At 46.3% G+C, this 25,992-nt stretch overlaps 1 protein-coding gene across 1 annotated transcript in view; it reads right to left on the bottom strand.

Moving 5' to 3' along the window:
• LOC126252512 (uncharacterized) overlaps positions 1–25,992 on the bottom strand; it is a 302,643-nt gene that overhangs the window by 44,190 nt on the left and 232,461 nt on the right. Inside the window, exons 5-7 of the mRNA XM_049953408.1 lie at positions 25,423–25,699; positions 4,617–4,842; positions 4,479–4,553 (exon numbers count right to left, since the gene is read on the bottom strand). Coding sequence (XP_049809365.1) covers positions 4,479–4,553; positions 4,617–4,842; positions 25,423–25,699 — 578 coding nt within the window. The remainder of the gene's footprint in view (positions 1–4,478; positions 4,554–4,616; positions 4,843–25,422; positions 25,700–25,992) is intronic.

Below are 25,992 nucleotides of genomic sequence, written 5' to 3'. Positions count from 1 at the left end.
TTCAAAAACTAAGCCGTGGAGGGTTTAGAACCCGGTGCCGAGGACGTTTTGATTACTAATCAAAGACGTTACATCCTTTTTTTTGCATTTGGTCGTGGTAGACGTCACATGACACCCGTTGAATTTCATTGTTGATCCCTTCACTCAGTTTTTTATTACAGAGAGCAGCCAGCTCTCGCACTGAACACGCTGAGCTACCGTGCCGGCGCCCTAGACCACGGGCTCAGTCAGTCAAAAAATGGTTCAAATGGCTCTGAGCACTATGGGACTTAACATCTGAGGTCATCAGTCCCCTAGAACTTTGAACTACTTAAACCTAACTAACCTAAGGACATCACACACATCCATGCCCGAGGCAGGATTCCAACCTGCGACCGTAGCAGTCGCGCGGTTCCGGACTGAAGCGCCTAGAACCGCTCGGCTACCGCGGCCCGGGTCAGTCAGTCAGTAGTACGAGGGGTAGTATTAATATATTCTAATTTCGAGACTCAGTAAAAACTGCCATGAAAACTTTTTGATGATGTAGCTTGAAAGTGATGCGGTCCCAAAGACTAACTGCAGTTTAGCTGGATGAAGATGTTATTCATTTAATAAAACGCACGTATTACATAAATATTTTGAGGTGTTCTCAGCTATTCGTAAATATATTGATCCATTATTTCCACACTCTTGGAATACAGACTGCAGCGTTAAAGGTAACAGCCAGACCTTTTTTATTAGGGACAGATGTGTTTCTACAATGACCATTCATATCCTAGACGACTGTACAGAGCGCGCCAAAAGTCTGGATACACGCCTATAAAAGTCGAACGGTTTGAGGAATCGCAATAGCACCTGGTATGGGCTGTCTGTAGGTGGGGGCGCAACTTATAGGAGCTGTAGCGACAGCGGCGGCCATCTTGATATCCGACATCTTGGATTTGGGTTACGTGTTTGAAATGGGAAGGTCATGTGACACCTCGATTTCAGCTGCCTCTTTCTCAGGAATACACATGTGAAATTTGTTTTAAGATATCTTTATTTGTATAGGAGTTACGAACTGTAAATTTTAGAACACTTGGTTGGTTTGGGGGGAGGACCAGTCAGCGAGATCATCGGTCCCATTGGATTAGGGAAGGAAATCGGCCGTGCGCTTTAAAAGGAACCATCCCGGCATTTGCCTGAAGCGATTCAGGGAAATCACGGAAAACCTAAAGCAGAATGGCCAGACGCGGATGTGAACCCTCGTCCTCCCGAATGCGAATCCATTGTGATAGCCACTGCGCCAACTCGCTCGGTAGGACACTAGTCAAAGTCGGCATCACTTCATATGCTCAATATGACCTCCATTGCACTGCACTCACAATGAAATCTTTTTTGTCTATCCTACTGCACCCGGCACAGGATCTGTGGGTCAACAGAGGTACATACATCCCTTCTCAATACGCTGGCAAAGATGGGCTACATTGTTGACTTTAACGTCATACGAAGCTGATTTCATATGTCTCCACAGATAAAAGTGAAAATGTGCAGTATCAAGGGACCGCGGTGGCCTTTCGATAGGACCTCTCATATGTATCCAGTGACCTCTAAATCGTTTATCCAGAAACTGACTTCAGTTGCATAGTGGCAAGGTGCACCGTCTTGTTGGAAGAAGGTTGAGGAATGATCCTGCGGATTCAACAGCGCTGGAAGCACATAATTACTGACCATATTAAAATACCTGTCCACATTCAAGCTTCCATCAATAGGCACTGGACCCACGTTCTCGTGTCCCAAATCCCACACGGAACCATCACTTTTTCACCATCTGCACCTTTAGAGGGATCATCTGACCAGTAACGATGATTATTTATCTCTCCTTGCACATAAAAATTGTCTTTGTCACTAAACAGCACCTGTCGTGTGAAGTTTGGATCCTTGTTTCACTGATATAGAGCCCATTCTGCAAACTGCACTCCCCAATTAGGTTCATCCCTCGAGAGATGACATTGCAACTGCAACTTGTACAGGTGTCAATGGTGTGTGTGTGTGTGTGTGTGTGTGTGTGTGTGTGTGCGTGTGTATGTGTGTGTAACACAGTTATAACTGAATGTTGACCGACACCGAATATTGCTCATAAGCGGCGCGTACTGTGATGTGGTCTTTTCACGAACGAAGCCACAATTTCTGTTGCAGTGTCCTTGTCGGTGGCTGTTCTTGGACGTCCACTAGGTGGCTTGTCCTCCACAGAACCCGTTGCAAAAAATTCGTACAGTAACTTGGATACCGTCATAAGTAAAGTGTCATTTGTCGGAGGATGCCAGGCGTTGAACTCAGCAATAAAAACTAGTACTTCGTTCACCACTCATTAACGTAATCCTCTTGCGTTCCTGCAGTGTAAGTGCCATTGTGGATCACGTGCAATAATGAACAGAACTGATCACTTCACTGCAGTTTCAAACTTTAAAGGGTCATAACTCCTAAACAAATAAAGGTATCTTAAAACAGACTTCACATGTGTATTCCTGAGAGAGAGTTAAAAATGTGTGAGACGACCCCCTTCGCATCTGAAGCAAGTAACCCAAATCCAAAGGCGGATTTGAAGATGGCCACCGCTGTCGCCATAGCTCCTGTAAGGTGCGTCCCCACCTACAGACACCCCATAACAGACGCCATTAAGAAAAAAAATGGTTCAAATGGCTCTGAGCACTATGGGACTCAACTGCTGTGGTCATAAGTCCCCTAGAACTTAGAACTACTTAAACCTAACTAACCTAAGGACATCACACACATCCATGCCCGAGGCAGGATTCGAACCTGCGACCGTAGCGGTCGTGCGGTTCCAGACTGTAGCGCCTTTAACCGCTCGGCCACTCCGACGCCATTAAGAATCCTGAGTGCGTTTGACTTTTATACGGGTGTACCCAGATTTATGCCTCATACTGTGTTTTGATCATCGCTGTCAGAATTTCAGCAGACTGATAAGTTTAACCATTGTCCATAACTGCTGCAGGAGCATCAGCTTCAGAATCACTTTCATCACGAAAGCCACTTCCGTCATTTTCACGATTGAATTCACCTAACAATGCTTTTCACATAACACTTTCAATCAGTGAAATGTCATTCCTAGGCGCTACAGTCTGGAACCGCGCGACCGCTACGCTCACAGGTTAGAATCGTGCCTCGGGCATGGATGTGTGTGATGTCTTAGGTTAGTTATGTTTAAGTAGTTCTAAGTTCTAGGGGACTGATGACCTCAGAAGTTAAGTCCCATAGTGCTCAGAGCCATTTGAACCTTTTTTTTGTCATTCCTACGTGACATTTTCACATAAATGTTCTTCACAATCGGAGACAGAATAGTTACACGATTAGTGCTCCAGGGTCACAATGATCCTTGAAAAATTATGTCTATCAAATTAATTAAACAGTGCTCACAACTTCGAACGTCCGTCCTGTACTAGATGTCAATATATATGAAGACAGTAACTGTTCTCGAAAGAACAGATACTGTAGATGACCGTGCAGCTTTTCCCTGGAATAAATGATGACTAACTGAAACCCTCAGCTGCCGGCAGGTGTTGTTGATATACCTCGATGTGGACAGCTGAAAATGTGTGTCCACATCGAGGTACATCAACAACACCTGTCGGCAGCTGAGGGTTTCAATTAGTTATCATTTATTCCAGGGAAAAGCTGCACGGTCATCTACAGTATCTGTTCTTTCGAGAACAGTTACTGTCTTCATATATATAGTTAAAGGCTACCCAGCCTTGACCTTGGTCTGTGCGAATGCGCACAGGTTGCCCAAACTCTTACGGGAATCACCAAAGCGTGCGCGAGTAATGAGTGAATGGGCAAATGTCTATAAGGTACATTACATAGGTAGAATTGTGGACAGTTGGGAATGTGAGTCTCACGGGAAGCGTGCAAGGGATAAGTCCCTGCAGTCGCGCTATTCATCTGCTTCCTCGGTGGCTCAGATGGATAGAGCGTCTGCCATGTAAGCAGGAGATCCCGGGTTCGAGTCCCGGTCGGGGCACACATTTTCAGCTGTCCACATCGAGGTATATCAACAACACCTGTTGGCAGCTGAGGGTTTCAATTAGTCATCATTTATTCTAGATGTCAATGCTGAATTTAGGCTGGTGGCAGAGGACCGTGTATCTATAGTGATGCATGCACAGTACCAACAAAAAACTCCAGGTCAGAGTGACCCTGCCGCGCGGGATTAGCCGAGCGGTCTAGGGGCGCTGCAGTCATGGACTGTGCGGCTGGTCCCGGTGGAGATTCGAGTCCTCCCTCGGGTATGGGTGTGTGTGTTTGTTCTTAGGATAATTTAGGTTAAGTAGTGTGTAAGCTTAGGGACTGATGATCTTAGCAGTTAAGTTCCATAATTAAAAAAAAAAAAATGTGACCCTGGTGTACACTTCAAGGGTCAATAGATTGAATGAGGAGAATGTAGCCTTAGTAATGCCATTTTTACGGTTACAGGGAGTTTGCGAGAAAGACGGCAGCACCTGTGTAGGCGGTAAGAGGGCGAGGCACTGGACGTAGTCCTCCGGGGCGAAGCCGCAGCGGTCGCGCAGGGCGGCGTGGTAGCGCGCGGCGGCGCTGGCGACGGCGGCAGCGACGTCCAGGAAGGCTGCGTAGCTGACGCTGGCGTTGCCCGCCGGCGCAGACAGGCTGAGGCTGAGCCGCGGCTCCACGAGCAGCGCGCCCTCCGGCACGGCCTGCAGCGCCGCCGCGGCCTCCGGCACGCCGTCCGTGGCCACCAGCAGCCAGCCGGGGGCAGAGCCGTTGCCCAGCGCCGACACCGCCGCCGACACCTGCGCCCACGGGCCCAGCACCACGCACGTCCCGTCCGTCGGCGGCGACCAGCCCCTGTGCGTAGGCACCACACGCCGTCAAGACGACGTTCTCAATCTAACGCCAGCATCTACATCTACATTTACATACATACTCCGCAATCCACCATACGGTGCGTAGCGGAGGGTACCTCGTACCACAACTAGCATCCTCTCTCCCCGTTCCACTCCCAAACAGAACGAGGGAAAAATGACTGCCTATATGCCACTGTACGAGCCCTAATCTCTCTTATCTCTGTGGTCTTTCCGCGAAATATAAGTTGACGGCAGTAAAATTGTACTGTAGTCAGCCTCAAATGCTGCTTCTCTAAATTTCCTCAGTAGCGATTCACGAAAAGAACGCCTCCTTTCCTCTAGACACTCCCACCCGAGTTCCTGAAGCATTTCCGTAACACTCGCGTGATGATCAAACCTACCAGTAACAAATCTAGCAGCCCGCCTCTGAATTGCTTCTATGTCCTCCCTCAATCCGACCTGATAGGGATCCCAAATGCTCGAGCATCTAACAACCCTACCACAACAAACGTTAAAATTTAATAATGATTTTGGTGTTGCTCACGCTGCTAAATACTGCATTTTCGGGCAACAACAAAGTTATTATGTGGCAGGTGTCATTAAAACACAGTTAATAAAGTCATTTCATGTAATAATGAATAAACTAGTCCACTCATCTTTTCGTGTTTCCGACGCTGGTCTCGTTGTAAAATCATGGCCCAATCGTCGAAAATCTAGGTGGTGATGATTCCAAGCTCGGATGCAAAGAGGCCTAGGTTCTATTCTGCTATATTCAAAAGTTTTATAGATGTGTTTCACAAACCATTCTTGAAGATTACACTTTTGCAGGACAATGGTGATGTAAAAAAGTAATCAGCACTCCTAATTTAAGTTACACTTCTTCTTTATTACTTTTGCTGAAATATCACATAACACACAAAACATCAAAAAAATGGCTCTGAGCACTATGGGACTTAACATCTGAGGTCATCAGTCCCCTAGACTTAGAACTACTTAAACCTAACTAACCTAAGGACATCACACACATCCATGCCCGAGGCAGGATTCGAACCTGCGACCGTAGCAGCCCCGCGGTTCCGGACTGCAGCGCTAGAACCGCACGGCCACCGCGGCCGGCACACAAAACATCACTTCACAATACAAAACATACTTGAAAACATCTTCCTCACTGTTAAAGTTCACATTTATTGAACTGGCTACAATATGCGCCTTTTCAACATGACGTCCATGACTTGACTTTCTCAAGGTCCGACTCTAACTAACTAACTAATAATCGCTTACGCGCCCAAAAATCAGAGTTACAAGTACGTCAAAGATCATAGTGACAAAAGAAAGAATACACGTAAGAATAATATCATTGCAACATAAACATATCGAAGTATCAAAGTACCTCTACATTAATGAAATCAAATCTGAATGTTGTCTCAGAAATATGGTAACTACTTTACAGAAATACTGTAGAATATTGCTGGTACCGAGAGGTTGAGTTGAGGTGCCGTAATGGTTACGTAATTCAAGTACCATTGCAAGCAGTACTCAAGAATAGGTGGCATTAGTGTTTTATAAGCGGTCTCCTTTACAGATGAGCCACATCTTCCCAAAATTCTACCAATGAACCCAAGACGACTATCCGCCTTCCCCACAACAGCCATTACATGCTTGTCCCACTTCATATCGCTCTGCAATGTTACGCCCAAATATTTAATCGACGTGACTGTGTCAAGCGCTACACTACTAATCGAGTATTCAAACATTACGGGATTCTTTTTCCTATTCATCAGCATTAATTTAAATTTATCTATATTTAGTGTTAGCTGCCATTCTTTACACCAATCATAAATCCTGTCCAAGTCATCTTATATCCTCCTACAGTCACTCAGCGACGACACCTTCCCGTACACCACAGCATCATCAGCAAAAAGCAGTACATTGCTATCCACTCTATCCAAAAGATCATAACCGAGCGAGGTGGCGCAGTGGTAACACACTGGACTCGCATTCGGGAGGACGACGGTTCAATCCCGTCTCCAGCCATCCTGATTTAGGTTTTCCGTGATTTCCCTAAATCATTTCAGGCAAATGCCGGGATGGTTCCTTTGACAGGGCACGGCCGATTTCCTTCCCCATCCTTCCCTAACCCGAGCTTGCGCTCCGTCTCTAATGACCTCGTTGTCGACGGGACGTTAAATAACACTAATCTAACCTCACCAAAAGATCATTTATGTAGATAGAAAACAACAGCGGACCTACCACACTTCCCTGGGGCAGTTGGCAAATAGATAAGGTCACCGGACAGAATACTAGTCACCACCTCAAAAAACAGCACTGGCCGCTTAGGGACGCTGTAGATGATGTACAGGGTGTTTCAAAAAGAATGACCCGATTTTGGACGTTAATAATTACGAAACGTGGGACGTGCCGGCAAGAAAATATGAGAGTCCTCGATTTATCCAAGCGTATGCAATGTTCAAATAACTTACGGGAATGGAGCCGGGTGACGTCGTCAATAACTGCAGATGTTTCGACAGGAGCACGCCCTGCCATTTCGAAGGCAAAAATGCAGCAAGTAAGCGCAGTGTAAGTGAACTTAAAACGTCGGGTTACAGAGAAACTCCGTAAAGATAACACCCCTGCCCCCCCCCCCCCCCCCCCACACACACACACTGCAAACACTAACGCCATCACAAACGAAAGATGAGGGACGTTAAAAGTTATCGATAGTGAAATTAAATATCAACGGGTGAAGAAGCATAAACTCTGTCCCTCTGCTTTTTGACAACTCAGAGAGTAGATTAAAAGCATAATTTTAACAAAAATCAACATATCTATTTATATGGTTACTTGCTAATTTCATTTCAGCAGCTATTAACCCTGTTCCACTAGCTGTAAGTGCGTGCCAGAATGCCCATGTTGTCCTTTTCCACAGCATGACTGGTACCAAGACAGTGCGGGAGAGCACCATCATTCCGGTGCTCAAACCTGGTAAAAACCCGCTTGATGTGGATAGCTATCGGCCCATCAGCCTCACGAACGTTCTTTGTAAGCTGCTGGAACGTATGGTATGTTGGCAGTTGGGTTAGGGCCTGGAGTCACGTGGCCTGCTGGCTCCATGTCAGGGAGACTTCCGCCAGGGTCGCTCTACCACTGATAATCTTGTGTCCATCGAGTCTGCCATCCGAACAGCCTTTTCCAGACGGCAACACCTGATTCCCATCTTTGTTGACTTACGTAAAGCTTACGACACGACTTGGCGACGTCATATCCTTGCCACATTGTATGAGTGGAGTCTCCGGGGATCACTCCCGATTCTTATCCAAAACTTCCTGTCGCTCCATACTTTCCGTGCCCAAGTTGGTGACTCCAATAGTTCCATCTATATCCAGGAGAATGGAGTCCCGCAGGGCTCTATATTGAGTGTCTCTCTATTTTTAGTGGCCATTAACGGTCTAGCAGCAGCAACAGTCGGGCCATCCGTCTCATCTTCTCTGTGTGCAGACGACTTAAGCGTTTCGTACTGCTGCTCCAGTACCGTTGTAGCTGAGCGGCGCCTCTAGGGAGCCATCCACAAGGCGCAGTCATGGGCTCTAGCCCACGGCTTACAGTTTTCAGCCGCAAAGTCGTGTGTCATGCACTTCTGTCGGCGTCGTACCGATCATCCGGAACCCACACTTTACCTTGATGACGATCCACTTACTGTAGTGGAGACATATAAATTCCTAGGAATGGTTTTCGAAACTCTATTGACTTCGCTCCCTCACCTTCGTCAGCTCAAGCAGAAGTGCTGGCGGCACCTCAATGCCCTCCGTTGCCTGAGCAACACCGATTGGGGTGCAGATCGCTGCACGCTGCTGCATCTCTACAGAGCCCTTGTCCAATCCCGAATTGACTTTGGGAGTGCGGTTTATGGTTCGGCAGCTCCTTCAACATTGCATTTACTCGACCATGTGCACAACTGTGGGGTTCGATTAGCGACAGGAGCTTTTAGGAAGAGTTCAAAAAAAATGGTTCAAATGGCTCTGAGCACTATGGGACTCAACATCTTAGGTCATAAGTCCCCTAGAACTTAGAACTACTTAAACCTAACTAACCTAAGGACATCACACACAGCCATGCCCGAGGCAGGATTCGAACCTGCGACCGTAGCAGCCCCGCGGTTCCGGACTGCAGCGCCAGAACCGCACGGCCACCGCGGCCGGCTTTAGGAAGAGTCCGGTGACCAGTGTTCTGGTGGAGGCTGGTGTCCCTCCACTACAAATCAGACGTGCGCAACTGCTCGCCAGTTACATAGCAAACATTCATAGTTACCCAGCGCATCCGAATAACCGTCCCTTTTTCCCGCCCATTGCAGTCCATCTCCCGCATCGGCGGCCGAGATCGGGGCTAACGATTGCGGTTCGCATGCGGTCCCTTCTCTCCGAACTGGAGTCCTTCCCTTTACCACCTCTACTTGCGGTCTGTTCACGTACGCCTCCATGGTGTGCGCCTCGGCCGCAGCTTCGTCTGGAGCTTTTTCAGGGCCCTAAGGACTCCGTTAACCCTGCCGCTCTCCGCTGCCACTTCCTCTCGATTCTTGACGTGTTCCAGGGCTCTGAAGTGGTTTACACCGGCGGCTCAATGGCTGATGGTCACGTAGGCTTCGCATATGTTGATGGAGGACATATTGAGCAGCACTCCTTGCCAGTTGGCAGCAGTGTTTTCACTGGAGAGCTGGCGGCCATATCTCGTGCTCTTGAGTACATCCGCTCATGACTCGGCGAGTCATTTCTCCTGTGTACTGACTTATTGAGCAGCCTACAAGCTATCGGCCACTGCTACCCTCGCCACCTTCTGGTAGCGTCTATTCAGGAGTCCATCTATGCCCTGGAACAGTCCCGCCATTCCGTGGTGTTTGTGTGGACCCCAGGACACGTTGGAATCCCTGGTAACGAACTTGCCGACAGGCTGGCAAAACAGGCGACGCTGAAACTGCTTTTGGAGATAGGCATCTTTGAAGCTGACCTGCATTATGTCCTACACCGCAGGGTTTTCTGGCTTTGGGAGATGGAGTGGCATAACAGCACACACAACAAACTGCGTGCCATTGAGGAGACTATGAATGTGTGGAAGTCTTCCATGCAGGCCTCTCGCAGGGAATCAGTTGTCCTCTGCTGGCTCCATATTGGCCATATGCGGCTAATGCATGGTTACCTACTCCGTCGCGAGGACCCACCTCAGTGTCACTGAGGCTCCCAAATGACAGTCGTCCACATCTTTTGCTGGACTGCCCACTTTTAGCCGCTCTGCGGCAGACTTTTAACTTTACCAGCACCCTGCCTTCGGTGTTGGGCGACAATGCCTCCACAACAGCTTTAGTTTTACGTTTTATCCGTGAGAGTGGGTTTTATATTTCTATATAGGTTTTAGCGCATGTCCTTTGTCCCTCTGTGTTCTCCACCCTAGTGCTTTTAGGGTGGAGGTTTTAATGAGTTGCACTGTGGCTGGCTTTCCCTTTTTATTCTCGTGGCTGGCCAGCCACTGTAATCTGCTTTCATGTTTTATTCTCTTCTGTTTCAGGCGTCTCCCTGTTGTTTTCTTGTCCTCTTTTGTTCCTTTTAGTGTTCGTTGCCTTCCTTTCGTTCTTGTGGCTTTTCCTTTCTTTCCGTTTTGTGTTATATGTTTCGTCCGTTTTATTCTCAAACTTGTGGCACTGTCTTATTAGGAACAAGGGACCGATAACCTTGTAGTTTGGTCCCTTCTCTCTCTTTAAACCAATAAACCAACCAAGACAGTGTTCTACAATGGCGGATTTCTTTAACTTTTGTAAGTGTGTGTACCGCTTATGCTCATTACAAAAAAATGACTCTGAGCACTATGGGACTCAACTGCTGTGGTCATAAGTCCCCTAGAACTTAGAACTACTTAAACATAACTAACCTAAGGACAGCACACAACACCCAGCCATCACGAGGCAGAGAAAATCCCTGACCCCGCCGGGAATCGAACCCGGGAACCCGGGCGTGGGAAGCGAGAACGCTACCGCACGACCACGAGATGCGGGCTGCTCATTACATAGGCCCTCCACGGTCCTGATAGTAACTAATATATGACATGCCACAACTGCGAGGAATACGGTAGACACCTGCGTTACCAAATGTGCACCGGGTGAGTGATTATAATACCGAGGTTGGGGCAAAGTCTACGGCCTGTTTGCCTTGTGGGTGGTGCATTTCGAACAGAATTAGTCGTATTTTGCGGAAATATTGTGAGAAGTGAGTTTTTTGACCATCTAAGATCCGGATCCTTTCAGGTCCCGTAAAGGATGATCTAAATTTACTTAAGGCGGATGTCTACGTATTCCTTGCAGTTATGGCATGTCATGTATTGGTCAGACTATCAGGTCTGTGGAGGACCGGTGTACTGAGCATAAGCGGCATATACTCTTACAACAGCCGAGCAAACCTGCCATTGCAGAACTTTGTCTTGGTACCGGTCACCCTATGGAATACAAGACGCAGATTCTGGCATGCACTTCCAGCTACAGGGACAGTGTTATTAAGGAATCTGTTGAAATTAAATTAGCAAGTAGCCTTATAAACAGAGATGGTGGTTTTTGTTTAAATTCTGCACGGAATACCGTTCTCTCACTTTTCAAACAGAGGGACTGAGTTTATGACACTTCATCTATTGATTATTAATTTCACTATCGATAACTTTTGATGTCGATTTTCTTTGGTTTGTGATGGCGCTAGTATTTACAGAGTGTGTGTGTGTGTGTGTGTTATCTTTGGAGTTTCCATGAAAATCGAGGATTTAAATCCGCTTGCACAGCACTTACTTGCTGCAGTTTTGCCTTGAAAATGGCAGGGTGTGTGTGCGTCTGTCGGAGCATCGGCGGCTGCCAACAGTACCCGGCTGCATTCCAGTAAGTTATTTGAAGGAAGAAATGTGTGTTCTTTGAATGGGCGTGACCTAGAGTTACAGAAAATCGCCATTGGATGTCTGTCAATGCATCTTCTCAGATAGCAGTCAGTGAGAAGTTAGATGGCGTCCGCTCAACAGAAGCGTTTAATGTACTACGGTTTGCAAAGAGTGAGTCAGTGATTTCGGTTCAGAGTGCTTTTCGACGGTGTTTTGGCGTTGATCTCCCTACACACAAAAACATTCGCCGATGATGTCGACAGTTTAGACAGGATGCTTGTGCAGAGGTAAAAGTCCAGGTCGACCTCGCACTTCCGGTAAACGGTTTAGCGGACTCCACGAATGCCTACTCGCCGCGCAGGCAGTTAACTGGCAATGCTTCACACGGCTGTCTGGCGAATGTTAAGGCGTCGTTTAATTTATAAATTATACAGACTACAATTAGTGCAAGCTCTTCGGGGTGGTCTGCTAGAGGACATGTGTGACTATACATTTTTACCACGATTAATTTTCAGTGACGAAGTAACCTTTCACGTTAGTGGTAAAGTAAAACATAACGTGCGCATATGGGGACTCCAGGACCTTTATGACATTAATGCTTTCGAAAGAGACGCACGTAAAGTGAACGATTTTTGTGCCATTTCTGCTGAAAACGTATATGGCCCTTCTTTGCTGAGAAATGTAAAGTGACTGGAATGAGATATCTTCAAATGCTGCAGTATTGGCTTTTTCTACTACTTTAGGAGAACTTCAATGACTTCATTTCCAGATAGGAAGGAGGGGTCGAAACGTCGAACATTTTAGAAGAAACATGACGCGGCCTAATAACCCAGAAGATTTTAACTTCAGTGACAACGGCCACGAAAGCCTGCAGACTTCTCAATGATATTCTGCCTTAGCGCTGAATAGGGCTCACGGGACCTCGAGCATGGTCCTGCATTCTTGGCCTCCAAGCTCGCGAGACATGACCCCATGTGATTTTTTTCTTGTAGGGACGTGTGAAGGAAGGTATATTCATCTCCCCTTTACCTCGTGACATAGAAGAAGCGAAGAGCAGAATAACACTGCTATAGCTTCTGTAAAAGCAGACACATAGTGTAAAGTTCGTAACGAATTTATCTATCGTCTAGAATTCTAGATACTGTTCGTGCTGCTACTAGCGCACATACAGCATTTGTAATATCATAGCTAAAACTTTGAAGTTTTGTCAGTATTTTTCAATAAATCCTAACTCTGTAGTATGTTTTTATCAATAAATATGGAGTTCTCAAATCATCTTATTCTTTTTGAAACAACTTGTGTAACTCATACAACGCGGTCATGCGACCCACCCTCCTCCCATGCCGTTACTCATGAAGCTGAAGTGATAAGTGTGTGCCAGCGCAGTTAAGATGGCTGAACCTGGAGATGACAGAGTGATAAAAAGGATGAGTTTGTCCGACTTGTTGGTGTGTCAATAACGACTGTCCAATTTGTCTACAATAAACGGTGGACCACTCGCAGCCATTAACGCGGCGAAAGATAAGCGCAAAAGGATCCTAATTAATAGCGACTTGAGATCAGTATCACGCTTGACAATGACAACTAGTTTAAAACATGCCAGGAACCGCCGCTGAACGTGAATGTCTTTCCTTCTCAACCAGTTTCCGAGCGAAAATAGCGAAGAGAACTCCTGGTAGTGGACATTTGGCGACAAAGGCTATTGCTCATAGCGGCACGTAAAACTGCACGTACTCAGCGGAACAAGCAACAGAGATGCACGATATTGGATGAGTGTGGTGTGGTCAGACGAGTCGCAGTTTTTCAGATGATCGAGGTGTCCAGAGCACCAACGACCCAACGAAGCGTTTAATCCACAATGTGTAGAGGTTGCCCTTTAAGTTGGAGGGGGCTGTGTGTGTTTTGTGGGCGTTCCTTGTATCATGACTAATTACCGTTTACATGAATCAGATTGTTTATTTCAGCATTTGAACATTAAATGCTACTTGCAGTAGTGTAGATTCTCGGTGACTAGGTGTTGTCCTTTCTTGTAGAGCTTCATGTTGAGTATGCAATGGACTCTTCAGTCTTTCACGCTGACAACAGCCGTGTACCTAGGCCCAAAGCACACCTTCCTGGTGTCACGAACACTCAAGCAGCTTGTCGGACATTCAGTCCGCTATAACACCCGTTATTAATCCCCCCCAAAAAATGTCTGAGACTGTTGCGATCAGTGGGAGAAACGTGGCAAACATCTCCGCAGCTTGGTTCTTCTGCGGATCTGATTCTCAGTTAACCGCTTCGGCTGGATATGGGATATCTGAAAAAACTTTTGGGCTTTCTGTCTCGCCGAACTGTTACTATCTTATAGATTAGGGGGGAGGGGTGTAACACGGTATAAGCGTGATATTCCCTGGCCACCTGGAACAGGAAAGGGAGGTAATGACAGTGTCACGTAAAGTGCCCTCCGCCACACACCGTTGGGTGGCTTGTGGAGTATAAATGTAGATGTAAATGTGAGGTTTAGCTGATTTTAACTTTATAGTTAAAAGAAATTTGTTCACTAATCCTCTCTGCCAATAACAGAGCGAAACTGAACAGTTATGTTTTTGTAAACAAGTATCCAGTAGACTAGGAATTAGGACGAGCGATTCCTAATTGGAATTAATTGGGCGGTGATTCCCATTTCTAGCTTCTGTATGGGTTTTATTTTTATATACATCTTTCAATCCCTAACCACGAAACTAGGGTGGGCTGATATAGAACTTCGTTCTGTTTAGGAGGCTGGACGTTGGACAGATGGGTTTCCAACTTGCGAAGTTTGGCAGTGCAGTTCCACTTTTGGCATTCGCCTGAAACGCAAGGGAAACCTCTCAAGAACCTTTGTCGGAACTTTCGAATTGGAACTGTTTGATTTATTTATGGGCAACTGTTGTCTACCTACCCAGAAAAAATAAACATATATTTTCGACTGGTAACGGCAGTGACTTAATGTGCCATCCGCAGGGCAGGTGTGGCTCTGAGCAACAGATTTGGACAGCTGCAGGGCTCATACACTGAGCCCATCATCACCCTGCACATTGAGTTGTGTCGGTATGATTCCCCTGGGGGCTAGAATGCTCTCGAAGAACACAGGCTATTGAAAAATGAACTTCTATGTTGGGGTATTACGGCCCTGGTCCAGTTAACCAGAGACTATTGTTCCTACTCTCCAGTTTATAGAGATCACCACCCTTCAGTGTGTTTTATTTTACAGGTTGGATTAAAGAGTTCGTAGCAAGTAGAACACAGCATACTGATCTTAATGGAGAAAAGTCTCCAGACATTCCCAAAGAGTATGTTACAGGATCATGACTGTTTACAATATATATTGTTGGTGGGTGATTTTTCTGTACATTGAGAAACCAGACATCCACAATACTGAAGAGAAGAACTGGAAGATAATCGACGCTTGGTGCAGCTGATTCTCACATAAGCAAATGACAGGTACAGTCCAAGCATAGCAGGTAGCGTTTGCACAAGTCACTCCAAACAGTTGAGAGATGAGTCACTCTCTCACAATTTTTCATATCCAAGGCTACCATTTAACATTGATTTTATACACACAAGACACTTTTGTGAGATGACAGTAAGTTAACAATATGAGCAGGCTCTGATGGGAGCATATACATTGTTAACACATGTAGGCTTTTTATGGTGTCTCCCTTCTGAGTTGAGAGCAAGCAGGCAGATTGGTTATTTAACAAATCTTCCAGTGGAGATTTGGGGCTTGGAAGCCACGTGCAGGTATTAAGGAAAGGAACATCTCGAAGCACGTATTGGGGACAGAACGCTAGTCCCAAGAATTTATGTCACTGGTATGTAGACAACGCTTTTGGCCGAAGACGCGGAAAAATTACCTACCTGGATCTACCTGTTAGGCGCCTGCACCCACAGTAGGTCGCCCAGCCAAGGCATTGCGACAGTATCATAAACGCTCTTTCTGAATAGGGACGGTGGCCATAAAGATTCGTGAGTTTCCATTTTCACCGCGGACCGGACGCTATCGAGGGAGCCATAAGGTGGTGTCATCCTTCTGCCTGCTGAGTATTTGGGAAGCCACAGGCCTTCAAAACAGTTATAGAATCGAACACAACATTTATGATGGCTCTGAAGTGATCTACACTACTGGCCATTAAAATTGCTACACCACGAAGATGACGTGCTACAGACGCGAAATTTAACTGACAGGAAGAAGATGCTGTGATATGCAAATGATTAGCTTTACAGAGCATTCACACGAAGCTGGCGCAGGTGGCGACACCTACAACGTGCTGACATGAGGAAAGTTTCCAACCGATTTTCATACACAAACAGCAGTTGACCGGCGATGCCTGGTGAAACGTTGTTGTGATACCTCGTGTAAGGAGGAGAAATGTGTACCATCACGTTTCCGACTTTGATAAAGGTCGGATTGCAGCCTATAGCGATTGCGGTTTATCGTATGGCGACATTGCTGCTCGCGTTGGTCGAGATCCAATGACTGTTAGCAGAATATGGAATGGGTGGGTTCAGGAGGATAATACGGAACGCCGTGCTGTATCCCAACGGCCTACAGTGATCTTATCCGAATGGCTGTAACAGATCGTGCAGCCACGTCTCGATCCTTGAGTCAACAGATGGGAACGTTTGCAAGACAACAACCATCTGCACGAACAGTTCGACGTTTGCAGCAGCATGGACTATCAGCTCTGAGAGCATGGTTACGGTTACCCTTGACGCTGCATCACAGTCAGGAGCGCCTGCGATGGTGTACTCAACGACGAACCTGGGTGCACGAATGGCAAAACCTCATTTTATCGGATGAATCCATGTTCTGTTTACAGCATCATGATGGTCGCATCCGTGTTAGGCGACATAGCAGTGAACGCACGTTTAAAGCGTGTGTTCGTAACCGCCACACTGGCGTATAACCCGGCGTGATGGTATGAGGTGCCACTGGTTACACGTCTCGGTCACCTCTTGTTCGCATTGACGGCACTTTGAACAGTGGACGTTACATTTCAGATGTGTTACGACCCGTGGCTCTACCCTTCATTCGATCCCTGCGAAACCCTACATTTCAGCAGGATAATTCACGACAGCATGTTGCAGGTCCTGTACGGGCCTTTCTGGGTACAGAAAATGTTCGACTACTGCCCTGGCCAGCACATTCTCCAGATCGCTCACCAACTGAAAACGTTTGGTCAATGGCTCGTCACAATACGCCAGTCAGTACTCTTGATGGCCTGGGGTATCGTGTTGAAGCTGCATGGGCAGCTGTACCTGTACACCCCATCCAAGCTCTGTTTGACTCAATGCCCAGGCGTATCAAGGCCGTTATTACGGCCAGAGGTGGTTGTTCTGGGTACTGATTTGTCAGGATCTATGCACCCAAACTGCGTGATAATGTAATCACATGTCAGTTCTAGTATCATATATCTGTACAACGAATACCCGTTTATCATCTGCATTTCTTCTTGGTGTAGCAATTTTAACGGACACTAGTGTATGTTGGAACATAAATGCACTTCTCTTAGTTTAGGTGAGGCCCTGGTCAGACATACTGTAATGTTTGGCCCATCCAGATAATGATCTCAGTGATAAATGTGTTGTTCACTTTAGGGCTGAATGGAAACTCAAGAAATGCTGTGAAAAATGGGCGCAGGAAAAAAAGTCCAGAGCATAATGTCTTCTCCTCTCTGCTCGGAAAATTACGAGTCAGGGATTGGCTGCTTCTCCAGGAAAGAGAAGAATGTTGTTAACTTTGATTAGGATTTATCAGTGGGTAGAGCAGATGAGTTAGAGGGGAGACATGGAACTCGTGGAGTCTTGTGATTGGCACGAAAGCCTTGTTGGGCAGTTGTGTGAGTCGCTTTGTAGAGTTTAACAAGGTTTAATGGAAAGTGAGGAGAGGAGAAACTGAGTCTCCAGTATAGAGAGGATTCTGGTCTCGATTCTTGTTATGAATAGGTTGCACTTGGGGGCCTTGTCCTGAGCGTGACTTTGCATTAGCGTTGGTCTTGACTGGGGAGCCTGTGGTGAGGACTTAGCTGTACAGACAGTTCAGACCTCAGTCATCTTGGACAACTCGCCGAGTTGAGGGATATCTTACACGTGTCAGGTCTGCCACTTTGATGTTTGATCCTTTGTGCACACTGTCGTGTAAGTGAGTCAACGGGAGTAGCACAAGCTGGAATCTGCCGAGATTTCAGGGCTCTATTAGAGAGTAATTGCGATCCGTCTAACAGATCGCCAGTCGTGACTTCACACACTTCGTGCCCACGATAACGAATTACAGGCGCTGCACATCGCAGCGCTGCAGGTGCTTGAACCACAACTGTCACCTGAGACAGAGCTACACATTGAGAAAGAGGAACAGTATTGCCATTCACACTTGTTAGGGCAAACAGAATCACCACTTGTTCTAAGTTGCAGTAATGTAGTATAACCTGTGTAGAATACATCCTTAAAGTCTATTCAGCATTAGATAATTTCAGATTGCCTTATCTATGTTTTGAGCTAGAGTAAATGCTTTAGACAGACAAACCTTAGTCTTTGCCAGCCAATTGTCACCCAGTGGAGTGTTAACTAATGTTGCATCTATTTGTGTTGCCAACAGTTCTTAATTTATTTATCACTATTTATTTGTTTGTTTGGCCTATTTTATGACCAATAAACTTGTGCCATAAGTTTTACAAAAGATCAATCCCATGAATATATATTATTGATCACCTATCAACAACTGAGTACAATAGTGACAGGGGCACCATTTGATTAAATTATTTCAGCATATAAGTTATTTACATTTTGATAAAAGTGAGAACCTCCAATGCAGGCTAACAACAACCACAATCAAAGGGTAAAATCAATTTAGTAGACGCATGGGCCAGGTAGTAAAGTAGAAGGCTTATTAATTCAAGTAATTGCTCTCAGGACATAAACTGCTAGTCAACTGCAGCCTTTCAAATCATACCGCAAGATCAGTGTATTCTTGCACAGTCAAAGCCATTTAATGTTTTGGAATACGCATACAAAGCAACTTAAAGTAGAAGTAACACTCGTCATAGGAAAGGCAAATGCCAAATTGAACTTCATTGCAAGAATACTCAGGAAATAGTTCACGTACAATGGAGATAGCTTACAAAACACTCATTCGAGCGATACTTGAGAACTGCTACTAAGTGTGAGCCCTCATCAGGAAGGTTTTGAAGATGATAGAGGAAAGATCCAAAGCAGAGAAGCACGTTTCGTTAAGGGTTCTTCTAGAAAGCATAAATGCGACAGATATGTGCCCGCGTTAAAATTCCGATAGCGTAATTCGTTGACCAAGCAACATATTGTCTCCTCCTACACACACTGCTCGCCGTTAAAACTGTGACAGTGTGAAATCTTCGTGCACAAATGTCAAAATGGGATGAAGTGTACAATATGTACGGGTACGCTAATGAACTATCCTCACCAATAACTAACGAATCGATATAACTATTCACTGTGCTAAATGCCGATTAGTTAAGAAATTTAAACCAAGCCCCACAGCTCCATCTGAGATTAAGTCGAACTCTGTACAAAATAAAGCAATCATTGCCGGAATATTTTTAAGTCCCATGGAACTCAAAAATTTCAGACGCTTAAGGAATATGACTGTGCCACCGCTCATACCCTCGTACATGCTACCTCCTTCAACTTGTCCCAAACTGCATTTGCCCTTCCCTTACTGTGTGACCATGAGGAATATGGGCACCGACTTTAAAAAAAAAATCTGTCTCCTCCAGAAAATAGTCGCTCTTCTCCAACTCTCGGCACGCCCACCCCCGGAAAGTGCACACACTGACTTCACATACGTAGCTCATATCATCACCAGTCCTTTTATACAACTTTTGATTAAAATTCTGTTTGCGCAATTAGCTGCCCGCTAAGATTCCACACTGTAAACATGCATAATAATAAATTTTAGGTACCACAGTTTGCCCTCAATTCAAAGTTTAAATATCTACAATTTGTTATTGCACTGATGAGAATTGTTGATTCTCGTGGACCTTTATAAACGGTATATAATTTTTATAGGGTTTTGTCTCCTCTTTCCATTTCTGTTAATAGAATTCACGTATCTAGAATGAAGTTTAAATTATGAGAAAAACTAATAAATTTCACATACAACAACAAAAATGCACAGTAAAAATAATAAATATTAACATCTAAATGGTGTGTGTGGTGAACAGTAATAGCTGCCAACACATAATAGCGCGCTGTCAGTCTATTTGTTTTCATTCAAGAGATACGAGTTTAATTAATTTTCCAATTCAAGTCTCAGAGCTGAGTTGTTGAAGTTACTGAATATGTAACAGTTCCTTCGATGCGTCTTATCAAGAGCTGAAAACTGAGTGCTCGATCTCTTTGATGCGATGAATACTTTAAAAGTTTATAAATTATTTAGAGAATTACTTGTATACAAACATGTTTGTCTCTGTATCTCCTCTCAGATAACATTTCCAGATCAGATCTGTAAACGCTTAGTAATCAAATTCTCTTTGTCTGACAGCTAGTGCAGTCCTGTAATCAGCACGGATGTCGGCTGGCTAGTGGCGCAAACTCTGCCTGCACTCAATCCGCGCACGTGGCTTAAACGCTGCACTCAACAAAATCCCAATACCCAGATACGACTTGGCGTGTTAAAAGATCGTGTTATACCTCGTGTTAGATGGAAAACAGTCTACCAGCACGTGTCAAAATTCGACATCAATACGACTAAAGTGTTTTGAGACTGTATTTTGTCGCGTTGGTCAGCATCTGATGATTTCATGAGAATATGGAATCGATGAGTCGAGGAGGGACATACACAATACCCTGCGTATGTCAGTGGTCTCACGTGACTAGCACTGTAATGGTAGACAAGGCGTTCACTCGGCTGTGCAGGGTCATACAGCCACGTCAAATAAGCTCTTTGCAGCTAGACATGTCTCCAAACGGACAATGCGCCGACGTCGCAACCACCGCAGTGTTCATACCTGTGCAGTCCCTTGACGAGACAGCAGAGCCAGGCACACCTACAGTGATTTAATTCTATTTTATTTTTCAGATGACCTCTGGTTCTGCTCACAGCATCACAATGGACGAGTCCGTTTGTGAGTGCTACTACGGGAACCAACATTGCCAGATGGCATTCGTCTTGGTCATATGGGCCCAGCATCTAACTAGGTGGTGTGGGATGCGATTGGGCAAACCACGCGTTCACCTATTACTCGCAACATCGATTACAGTAGATACATTTTTGACGTGTTAAGGCCGCTGGCTGTACTCTACCTTCGAGATGCCTGTGATATTGTCTTTTAACAAGATACTTCAAGACCACATGTTGCGACACTATTCTGACCTACTTTGTAACAGCACATTCTCCAAAGCTTTCAGCCAATGGAACCCTCTGTTCACGGGTTACCGAGTGACTGACACGCAACTACTTAGCTGCGACTAGTGGTAGTTCTATGAACTAATGTGGGAAGTTATGTATTCTCCACCACACACGATAAGGTGTCTCACGGAAGATAGCGTTAAAGGTGTGCTAGGACATGAACCATCTGCATTTCTCGTTGACCTCCGTTGATGCAGTTGCGTTGCAGCACCCATTACAAAAACCTTCTTTCGGCTTCACATATACGCTTACTTGATTGTACTGGCCATCAAGTGAGCAGAATGGAATTGTGTGTAGCATAGAGTAGAATTTAATGCAGCCTCCCTATCGTGTCTGCTGTACCTCATATTTGTGTCACGACAGAACAAGATAGTCGTTTATGCCTGTAAGAAGTTCATGTTACGTTCTTAATGTTTACATAAAGGTAACAGTAAAACATAGAAATACACGAGATGCCGCAATGTGGAGATGTAAATTGGATACAATTTGATGCTTTAAACGGGAAAAAATAGTCTGGCGCGAGCGCGTTTCGAACATCGTCGAGTCTGCACATTCGTTCCCCACAGAATTGCCTCGACTCACTGAGGTAATGGGACAACTCCGTCAGAGTGCAGAGTTCATGCCAACTGTTCTTGGCCACGATACACACAGTTACAGCGTTGCCATCGCCTTGTTTCATAAAACGCATTTCTGTTGCATATATTGGCGGGGTTAGGTTTTGTTGGATACACTATTGTCTTGGACTGGAATGAGGAATCACAACTCTGTATATATTATACACTGAAGCGCCAAAGAAACTAGTATAGGCATGCATATTCTGATACAGAGGTATGCAAACAGGCAGAATACGGAGCTGCAATCGGCAACGTCTATATAAGAGAAGTGTCTGGCGCAGTTATTAGATCGGTTACTACCACTACAACGGCAGGTTATCATGACTTAAGTGAGTCTGAACGTGGTGTTACAGTCGACGCACGAGCGATGGGACACAGCATCTCCGAGGTACTGACGAAGCGGCGATTTTCCCGTACGACCATTTGACTAGTGTACCGTGAATATCAGGAATCCAGTAACACATCAGATTTCAGACATCGCTGCGGGAGGGAAAACATCCTGCAGGAACAGAACCAAAAACGACTGAAAAGAATCGGTCAACGTGACAGAAGTGCAACCCTTCAGCAAATTGCTGCAGATTTCAACGCTGGGCCATCAAGTGTCAAAGTGTGAACCATTCAACGAAACACCATCGATATTGGCATTTAGAGCCGAAGGCCCACTCGGGTACCCTTGATGACTGTACGACACGAAGCTTTACACCTCGCCTGGGCCCGTCAACACCGACACTGGACTGTTGATGAATGGAAAAATGTTGCCTGGTCGCACGAGTCTCGTTTCAAATTCTATCTAGTGGATGGACGTGTACGGGTATGGGGACAACCTCATGAATCGACGGCCGCTGTATGTCAGCAGTGGACTGTTCAAGCTGGTGGTGGCTCTGTATTGGTGTGGGGCGTGTGCAGTTGGAGTGATACGGGACCCTTGATACGTCGAGACACGACTCTGATAGGTGACACTTACGTAAGCATCCTATCTGATCACCTGCATCCATTCATGTCCATTGTGTATTCGGACTTGGACAATTCCAGTAGGACAATGCGACACCCCATACGTCAAGAACTGCTACGGAGCGGCTCCAGGAACAGTCTTCTTAGTTTAAAAACTACCGCTGGTCACCTACCTCCCTAAACGTGAACATTATTGAGCATATCTAGGATGTCTTGCAACGTGCTGTTCAGAAGAGATCTCCACCCGATCGTACTCTTCTGGATTTGTAGACAGCCTGGTGTCAGTTCCCTCCAGCACTACTTCAGACAGTAGTCGAGTCCATGCCACGTCGTGTTGCGGCACTTCTGCGTGCTCGCGGGGGTCTTACACGATATTACAGAGGTGTATGTTTCTTTGGCTCTTCAGTGTATAACGGTAATATAGAAAATGTTTTATATAATAATGTGTTTAGATTAGTGTTTAGTACGCTGCTTTGAATAACTTTCAAGGAATTATGTAGCTCGATATTTGTTGTTGGAAAAATATTTGTCCGTAAAGTTGAAATTTACGTGTGTTACGCAACTGATTTAAGTTACCATATAGTAGCAACAATGTCGTAAGTTACAGGATATAAAATCCCAATGTGTACTCACTAGCAGCATTTCATAGTGTTATGAACTCCGGTGTGCACATTACGGCCGTGCGAGAATGTAAATTATAGCCAATCCTGTTTCTTTCAGCCGTTTGCACATTAGTTTTTTGTTTTTCTCCTTCTTGCAAGTGGATCTTTGCCTTTCTGTCTCGTCTTGATCAGTTTACTGTTGTTTTCTAGTTCTACCTGTAGTCTCACGAACCGTGTCGGGTCTGTAGTGACAGCAATACGGAAAGCCAGTGAACGTGCGACGCTAGGCGGTTGGAATGTTACCGGCCATACCCAAGCCCATCTACGAGCCTCTGTTTAAAACAACATTCAATTTCTAGGACTCCTCACGATGTTCTGTACTTGTACTAGTATTCTGCTAAGCCTCAGAAAGTTGGTGGATATATTTGGAAATGAACTTATTTATAAGTGTAAATGTTTCTACACTGCTGGCCATTAAAATTGCTACACCAAGAAGAAATGCAGATGATAAACGGGTATTCATTGGAGAGATATAATATACTAGAACTGACATGTGATTACGTTTTCACGCAATTTGGGTGCATAGATTCTGAGAAATCAATACCCATAACAACCACCTCTGGCCATAATAACGGCCTTGATACCCCTGGGCATTGAGCCAAACAGAGCTTGGATGACGTGTACAGGTACAGCTGCCCATGCAGCTTAAACACGATACCACAGTTCATCAAGAGTAGTGAGTGGCGTATTGTGACGACGGCCACCATTGACCAGACGTTTTCAATTGGTGTGAGATCTGGAGAATGTGCTGGCCAGGGCAGCAGTCGAACATTTTCTGTATCCAGAAAGGCCCATACAGGACCTGCAACATGCGGTCGTACGTTATCCTGCTGAAATGTAGGGTTTCGCAGGGATCGAATGAGGGGTAGAGCCACGGGTCGTAACACATCTGAAATGTAACGTCCACTGTTCAAACTGCCGTCAATGCGAACAAGAGGTGACCGAGACGTGTAACCAATGGCACCCCATACTATTACGCCGGGTGATACGCCAGTATGGCGATGACGAATACACGCTTCCAATGTGCGTTCACCGCGATGTCGCCAAACACGGATGCGACTATCATGATGCTGTAAACAGAACCTGTATTAATCCGAGAAAATGACGTTTTGCCATTCGTGCACCCAGGTTCGTCGTCGAGTACACCATCGCAGGAGCTCCTGTCTGTGATGCAGCGTCAAGGGTAACTGCAGCCACGGTCTCAGAACTGATAGTCCATGCTGCTGCAAACGTCGTCGAACTGTTCGTGCAAGCCGGCCGCGGTGGTCTCGCGGTTCTAGGCGCTCAGTCCGGAGCCGCGCGACCGCTACGGTCGCAGGTTCGAATCGTGCCTCGGGCATGGATGTCTGTGATGTCCTTAGGTTAGTTAGGTTTAAGTAGTTCTACGTTCTAGGGGACTGATGACCAAAGATGTTGAGTCCCATAGTGCTCAGAGCCATTTTTTTTGTTCGTGCAGATGGTTGTTGTCTTGCAAACTTCCCCGTCTGTTGACTCAGGGATCGATACGTGGATACACTATCCGTTACTGCCATGCGGGTAAGATGCCTATCATCTCGACTGCTAGCGATACGAGGCCGTTGGGATCCAGCACGGCGTTCCTTATTACCCTCCTGAAACCACAGATTCCATATTCTGCTAACAGTCATTGGATCTCGAGCAACGCGAGCAGCAATGTCGCGATACGATAAACCGCAATCGCGATAGGCTACAATCCGACCTTTATCAAAGTCGGAAACGTGATGGTACGCATTTCTGCTCCTTACACGAGGCATCACAACAACGTTTCACCAGGCAACGCCGGTCAGCTGCAGTTTGTGTATGAGAAATCGGTTGGAAACTTTCCTCATGTCAGCACGTTGTAGGTGTCGCCACCAGCGCCAGCCTTGTGTGAATGCTCTGAAAAGTTAATCATTTGCATATCACAGCATCTTCTTCCTGTCAGTTAAATTCGTGCCTGTAGCGCGTCATCTTCGTGGTGTAGCAATGGTAATGGCCAGTAGTGTAGTTTTAATGTTCCCCGTTGGATGGGCGGCTGCTCGCCGATTCCTTACGTGGGCAGATCGGTGAGCAGCAGCGTGGAGTCGGGGGCCGGCAGACAGAGCCCCTGGCGCGCGGCGCGGCGCTGGAAGTCTGTGAGCAGGTGGCGGCTGGAGGCGAGCAGGCAGGCGGCGCCCCTGGAGCCCGCGGCGCTCAGCAGCCCGGCCGCCGTCTCCAGCAGCAGCGGCAGCGCGCGGCCCTCCACGTCTGCCGGGCGCGCAGACAGCGACAGCGGCAGCGCGGACCGCAGCTCCCCCAGCCGCGACCACACCGCCGACGACGTCACCACGCCTGCGGCACCCCGCAACGCTCTGCAGTTAACTCCAGACACTGCCCGGCCACCTCCCTCCGTATGCCGTCTACACTACGTACCTAATGGCCTCCGTAGGCTACCTTCATCAGTCTTACACAATCCTATCGTAGTTACAGGAACCTGTGCTGGAAATGCCCTTGCCAACACTACGTAACGACATTAACGCTGACAACTTGGATATTCGGGAATCCAGACGGATGTTGGCGTCGTTCTCGCACGATATTTCAACAGCGTGCCTCGCTGTCTTCTTCAGGTGCTACCTGATACTGGT

Source organism: Schistocerca nitens, chromosome 4 (assembly GCF_023898315.1).
Source record: "Schistocerca nitens isolate TAMUIC-IGC-003100 chromosome 4, iqSchNite1.1, whole genome shotgun sequence".
In the NCBI taxonomy this organism is placed as follows: Eukaryota; Metazoa; Arthropoda; class Insecta; order Orthoptera; family Acrididae; genus Schistocerca; species Schistocerca nitens.
The sequence above is the reverse complement of the archived record's forward strand: the minus strand, read 5'-3'. Positions and strand labels throughout refer to the sequence as shown.